Below are 6447 nucleotides of genomic sequence, written 5' to 3' on the forward strand. Positions count from 1 at the left end.
CAGGGAGGCAGTAGGAAGGCAGGATCGGAGTTACATGTGGCACTGGGAACACTGGGAAGATGGGTTGTGGGTACTGGGAGCAGGGGGAGGGGAGACTGGCATGTGTGGGCACTGGGAGCATGGGGGCAGCGCGGTGGGGAGTACTGGGAGCGTGGATAGACAAGATGGGCGGCAGCAGGAAGCAGTGTAGGAGGAACTGGTGGCACTGGGAGTACGGGGCAGGCTGGGTGGGGGGTGCGGGCCGTGGGAGCGCTGGGAGCGCTGAGTACCCGCAGGCAGACTACAACTCCCAGCATGCCCCGCGCGCCGCGCTCCGCACTTTCCGCCCTCCCTCGGGTACGCTCGCTGATTGGCTGCTCTGTTGCGGCCCTTCCTCCGGATGCGGCGATTGGCGGCGGCGGCAGCGGCGCAGCCAATGGGGCGAAAGGGGCGGGGCTAGCTCGGCCTGGTGGCGGGAAGTGTGGAGCCGGGGCTGATTTGGCGCGAGAAGGTCGGTGCGGCATGGGGGGACCCGGGGGGATATGGGGGGGCTTTGGGGGACATGGGGGTCAGAGATGGGGGGCAGCGCGGCGGGGGCTGGGACTAGTGGGGTAGAAGGTGGCCGGGACCCGCGGGGCTGGCGGTCTTTCTCACCTGGCCGGGGTCCCGCCCTCTGACCGCTGTCTTCCTCCACCCGTAGCCCCCGCCATGGCCACCAGCAGCCCGCAGAGCCAGCCCACCATCGCCTTCCCCCGCACCAGGAGCGCCCGACGCCTCGCTGCCCCCTCGGCCAAGAGCGACCCCGACGCCCCTGCTCTGCGCCCCTCGCCGCGTTCCAAGGCCTCGGGCCCCGCCGACCCCGGCCAGGCCACCCCGGACAAACGCTCCAGCCGGGCTGCAGCACAGCCCCTGAGCCCCACAGCGCAGCCCCTGAGCCCCCGCAAACGCCTGGGTGAGTCCCTCCGCCGAGACCCCCCGGGAATGGGGGGCGGCACATCCCCCTTCCCATCCGGGGGGCTGGGGCAGACAGATGGGTCTGGTCCAGCTGCGTTTGTGGCTTCACCCCCATTTCGGGAGGAAGAGCTGCTCCCGCTGGGTTTTTGGGGGGTGCTGAAGCATAAAGTCCGCCAGGGAGAGCGGCCCCGTGTCACCACAGCCTGTTGTCCCTGCAGGTGATGACAACCTGTGCAATGTCCCCCATGCCGTGCCTTGCTCCCCGGCCAAGCGCAGCAAGGAGAACCGGGGCCGTCGCCTGCTCTTTGGGGACCCCTCTGCCTCCCCCGAGCAGACTAAGGGCCCGGGGCCGTCCCCACAGAGCAGGGGAACCCGTGGAGGCCCCACTCGGAGCCCAGAGACCCCTCGGAGCTCAGGGCTCAGAAAGCAGCAGCCACCCACCCGGCTCTTCAGGCAGGAAGGTGGGTATGGGATTATGGACAGGATTGTGAGTGGGCAGGGCTGGGTATGGGGTTATGGATGGGATTGTGAGTGTGGGCAGGGCTGGGTATGGGGTTATGGATGGGATTGTGAGTGGGCAGGGCTGGGTATGGGGTTATGGATGGGATTGTGAGCGTGGGCAGGGCTGGGTATGGGGTTATGGACGGGATGGGGATGCAGGGATGGGATAGGGATTGGGAATATGGAAAGGGATGGTGATAGGGGTCAAGTTGAGGGTGGAGCAATGGATAGCAATGGGGATGAGGTGAGGGATGGAGCCAGGGTTAGGGATGGGTATATGGAGCTAGGGATATATATGAAGGTAGGGATGGGGACAGAGACATGGATGGGATGATGATCAGTTGGGATGGAGTCCCAGCAGTGCCACCTCCCTCCCTGAGTCCTCTTGCTCCCCATGCAGGTACCTGTTACCAGCAGGCCAAGCAGGTGCTGCATGCAGCCGTGCCCGAGCAGCTCCAGGGCAGGGAGCGGGAGACGATGATCCTCCGGCAGTTCCTGCAGGATCACGTCCTGGGGCGCCGTCCCGGCAGCCTCTACGTGTCCGGAGCCCCCGGGACTGGGAAAACAGCCTGTCTGAGCCGTGTTCTGCTCGACTGCAAGGTCTGTGCCACGGCCACAGCCGTGGGGCTGCTGTGGGGGCTGGGGGACAGTGGGATGGGGCCAGTGTAACATTCCCATTCCTGGCAGGACAAGCTGGCTGGCAGCAGGACTGTGGTGCTGAACTGCATGGCACTGGGCAGCCCCCAGAGCGTCTTCCCTGCCCTGGCACAGCACCTGGGGCTGCCCGTGGCCACTGGCCGGGAGTGTATCCGGAGCCTGGAGAAGCATCTGACGGCCAAGGGGCCCATGGTGTGAGTTCCCCGTCTGGGGCGGGTGCAGTGGGATTCCCCTGGATGCCAGGAGAGGCAGGCTGGCAGCAGCTCTGCTCTCCCTGCTTGAAGTGCTGTGAGGGGACAGAGCAGGGGGTTGATCTGGGCTCTCCCACAGCCTCCTGGTGCTGGATGAACTGGACCAGCTGGAGAGCAAAGGCCAGGACGTGCTCTACACCCTCTTTGAGTGGCCCCAGCTGCCCGGCTCCAGGCTCGTCCTCGTGGGTGAGTGTGTGGGGTGTAGCACTGCTGCTCCTCTTTGGAGTGGGTTGATGGGAACTTCCCTTTGCAGCCCCCACCCTCCTCTTCCTCTCACCCTGCAGGGTTGGCCAATGCCCTGGACCTGACAGACCGGAGCCTGGCCAGGCTGGGAGCCCACCCGGCCGGCAGCCCCCGGCTGCTGCACTTCCCACCCTACACCAAGGAGCAGCTCACCCGCATCCTGCAGGAGCGGCTGGGGCAGGTGGGGACACGGGGATGACAGAGCGGGGGGACGTGGCTCCTCTGCTCGCATGGGTGGCTGCACTGATAGCCCTGGTGCCCCACAGGTGGCAGGTGACCCCGTCCTGGACTCTGCTGCGCTCCAGTTCTGTGCCCGCAAGGTCTCTGCGGTCTCCGGTGATGCTCGCAAGGCCCTGGATGTCTGTAGGTCAGTGTGTGCCCAAAAACCTGGGGCAGCTTGGTCCCTATGAGTCTCCATGGCTTCCCTGCTCCAGGGTACCCGTGCCAGGGGTGCCCATGCCAGGGGTGCCCGCTCTGCCCGGCGCTCAGGGCTGTCCCTCCCCAGGCGCGCCGTGGAGGTGGTGGAGCTGGAGGTGCGAGGCCAGACGCTGCTCAAGCCACTGCCTGGAGGTGAGTCAGTGCTGCCAGAGCCAAAACCCTGCAGCCTGTGCTGCAGGGGCTCCTCTGGGGTCGCCTCAGTGGGAGGGAGTCTGGGCTCCCTTCGTGGGGCACCTCTCTCCACTACCACCTCCCTTTTCTCACCTCTCTCTGTCCCACAGGTGACTCCCCAGTGTCCCCTGTCCCCAAGCGCGTGGGGCTCCTGCACGTCTCCCGGGTGCTCTCGGAGGTGTTTGGGGACCGGCTGGCGGGGGGATCCCGGGGGGCCCAGGACACTTTCCCTCTGCAGCAGAAGGTGCTGCTCTGCTCCCTGCTCCTGCTCGCCCGGCACTCGCACACCCGCGAGGTGACCCTGGGGAAGGTGAGTGGTGGTGGGACCCTCTCGGTGGGTGGGTGTCCCTGGGGTGTCTCTTGGGTGCTTTGCTGTGGTGTAACCCCCCCACCACCCCTGCCCTCCCCAGCTCCACGACACCTACAGCCAGGTGTGCCGGCGGCAGCAGCTCCCCGCCGTCGACCAGGCCGAGTGTCTGTCCCTTGTCACCCTCCTGGAGTCGCGTGGTGTCCTCGAGGTCAAGAGGGCCAAGGAGGCCCGGCTGGCCAAGGTACCATGGGGTGGTGGGGCAGGCTCTGGTGGCCTCAGGGTCTGGTGACAGCACTGGGACACGATCCAGTGGTGGGACTGGGGCAGGATCTGGCAGCACGGTGCTGAGCACCCCCGTTCTCCCTCCCAGGTTTCCCTGATGCTGGAGGAGGCAGCGCTGGAGCACAAGCTGCAGGACACAGCCCTGGTGGGCAGCATCCTGGCCCAGGGGCTGCACTGACCCCCCCCACAGCAGCCCCCTCCCCATGGCCCCAAGGGGGATTTTGCTGCTGTGGCAAGAGCAGAGAAGTGGTTCCCAAAGTGTTGGGATGTTTGTAAAGTTGGGCCCTGGGCCTGTCAGTCTGGGGTCTTTTTATTAATATTTTAATGTTATAATATTATTAATGTTATATTGTAATTTCTGCGTGCTGGGAGCTTAGGTGGGAGGCTGGGACACCCCCCAGCCCCTATATGCCCCCCCCACCCAGCCCTTTAGCAGGGAGTGGTGAGTGCTCCTGGTCCCCCTTGCCACCCTGGTGTGATCCTGAGGTCTGGTGTTGCTCCTGCCCTGAATCCCAGACCATGTTTGCTCCCAGCTCTTTCAGAGCCTTCCGGGGCTCTCTGGAACCTCTTGAGCACTCTGGCTGCAGGGAGAATCCTCCCAGTGCCAGCCCTGCTCTGGGTCCCGGTGCTGCCAGTGGCACAGCAGGGGCAGGGACCCCTGGGGGGAGAGGACAGGGGCATCCCTTTATCTCCTGCTGTGAAATAAAGTCATTTTGGTTCAGCTCTGGCTCCTGTCCCCCGTGTTTCACCCCTGTTTCCCCAATCCCTGCCTGCCCCACAGCTGTGCGGACCCAGCCTTGTCCTCCCCAAGCCCTCTCCTGGGCTCCAGCCCCAGGCTCAGCTCCTGGCCCCAGCTCCTGTGTTTCTGTTAAATAATGGACGCTTTGACCTAATTTTGCAGCTTCCTCATCGGGGCGGGGGGGGGGTGTTGGGGGCTCCAAATGGGGGTGAGGGGAGTGGGAGGGCATGAGGCTCTGCTTGTGCCTCACATCCCTCTATCCCACCCTACCTCTACCATCCCACCCTGTCCCCCAGAACCCCCGGCTGCCCCTCTGCAGCTCCTGGCCAGGGATGGGGTGCTGGTATCCCCAGTGTGCCTCAGTTTCCCTGTGGCCCCAAGGGGTGGCCCTGCTGTGTTCCAGCTCCACCTCAGCTCTGCCCCTCAGCTCTGGGGCCTGTGGCATCCCTGCAGCTCACAGGACACGGGGACATTTGCGCTGCCTGCCCGGGACAAGGACACAGAGGGGAACCTGGTGCGGGCCCTGGGTGCCGCCAGGAACGGGGTGCAGGGCCAGGGGACACCTTGGGGACACGTTGGTCCCTGTTGGCCGTGGGGAGCGGCAGGGAAACCGAGGCAGGGGGAGCACGGGGGACTCTGGAGCCCCGAGGGCCCCGAGCAGGCTCAGCCCTCGCTGCCGGCTCTATTTATAGCCGGCGCTGCCATGTGTCGGACGTGTGCGGCGGCACGGGCGGGCGCCGGGGTCAGCCCGGGCTGTGCCCGCTCGGGGCTGTGTCCCGGTGCCCTCACCACCTCAGGGGCCCTGCAGCACCCTGTCCCTGCCCCTCCCCACACCGTGGGGCTCAGCGGGCACCATGACCCTGCCGCCCGTCGCCAGGCTCTGGGGCTGAGCGGGTACCGGCATCGTCCTGCCCGTGGGCAGAGCTGCATGGGGGTGCCCAGCTCCCCACGGACCTCGGCGGCCACGTCCTGCCCCGTGCCAGCCCCAGGGAGTGACGTGGTCCCCCAGCACACGGTGAGATGGCACAGGGTGACAGTGTCAGGAAGGAAGCGCCTGGCAGTGTGCGGGTCTGCGGTGACGCAGTGGTGGTGCAGGCTGGCATCCTTCTCTCTCATCCTTTTCCTTCATCCTTCTCCCTCATCCTTCTCTCTCATCCTTCTCCCTCTCCTTCTCCCTCATCCTTCTCTCTCATCCTTCTCCCTCATCCTTCTCCCTCTCCTTCTCTCTCTCCTTCTCCTTCATCCTTCTCCTTCATCCTCCCTCTCCTTCTCCCTCATCCTTCTCCCTCACCCTTCTCTCTCATCCTTCTCCCTCTCCTTCTCCCTCATCCTTTTCCCTCTGTCACCCCAGCTGCTCCATCCCCGGCCCCCCGTGTCCCCCCGTGGTGATGGCTGAGGTGATGGTGGCCCAGGCAGGGCACAGGGACACTCCCACCTCTGGGCCAGACTGGCCATGGTGGGCACCCCACGGCAAGGCTGGGGGGCTGCCAGTCCGGACAGCATCCCTGGGGTGTCCTGGCTGCGTGCGTGGGGATGGGGACAGCCCCCCCTTGGCCATGCCGGTGCCAGCCCCAGCTCCACTGTGCCGCAGTGGATGAAAAATCGATGGCGCAGCTGGATCCCAGCGCGTGGGTGCCGGAGCTCCCGCCGGAGCCGTTCGTCACGGCGGGGCTGGGAGCAGCGTGGCGAGGGGACAGCCCGGGACACCCAGCAGCGGTGTGGGGAGCCCTGTCCCCCGGCTGCAGCACACCTATGCCCGCGTCCCCTGTCCCCGCACACACACAGCTGCGCCGTGGGCAGCCCCACGCGTGTCCGGCCGCGCAGCCGCCCGGGTGCGCGGCGGGGGCTCGGTGTCCCCGGTGCCCCGGCTGCCTCGTTGTCCTCCCTTGCACTCTCCTTACATAAGCGGCCACGTGGCGGGC

The 6447-nt window shown here is 66.1% G+C and overlaps 1 protein-coding gene across 1 annotated transcript; it reads left to right on the forward strand.

Moving 5' to 3' along the window:
- The first annotated feature begins 13 nt into the window (after positions 1–13).
- Positions 14–4507, forward strand: CDC6 (cell division cycle 6). Its single transcript, XM_031507051.3, has 12 exons — positions 14–490; positions 680–931; positions 1152–1394; positions 1835–2034; positions 2122–2285; positions 2422–2528; positions 2627–2766; positions 2852–2952; positions 3091–3155; positions 3305–3504; positions 3605–3745; positions 3875–4507. The coding sequence occupies exons 1-12, from the start codon at positions 295–297 to the stop codon at positions 3962–3964; spliced, it is 1899 nt and encodes a 632-aa protein (XP_031362911.3). The 5' UTR covers positions 14–294; the 3' UTR covers positions 3965–4507.
- The last annotated feature ends 1940 nt before the right edge of the window (positions 4508–6447 follow it).

Source organism: Lonchura striata, chromosome 27 (assembly GCF_050655825.1).
Source record: "Lonchura striata isolate lonStrDom1 chromosome 27, ASM5065582v1, whole genome shotgun sequence".
In the NCBI taxonomy this organism is placed as follows: domain Eukaryota; kingdom Metazoa; phylum Chordata; class Aves; order Passeriformes; family Estrildidae; genus Lonchura; species Lonchura striata.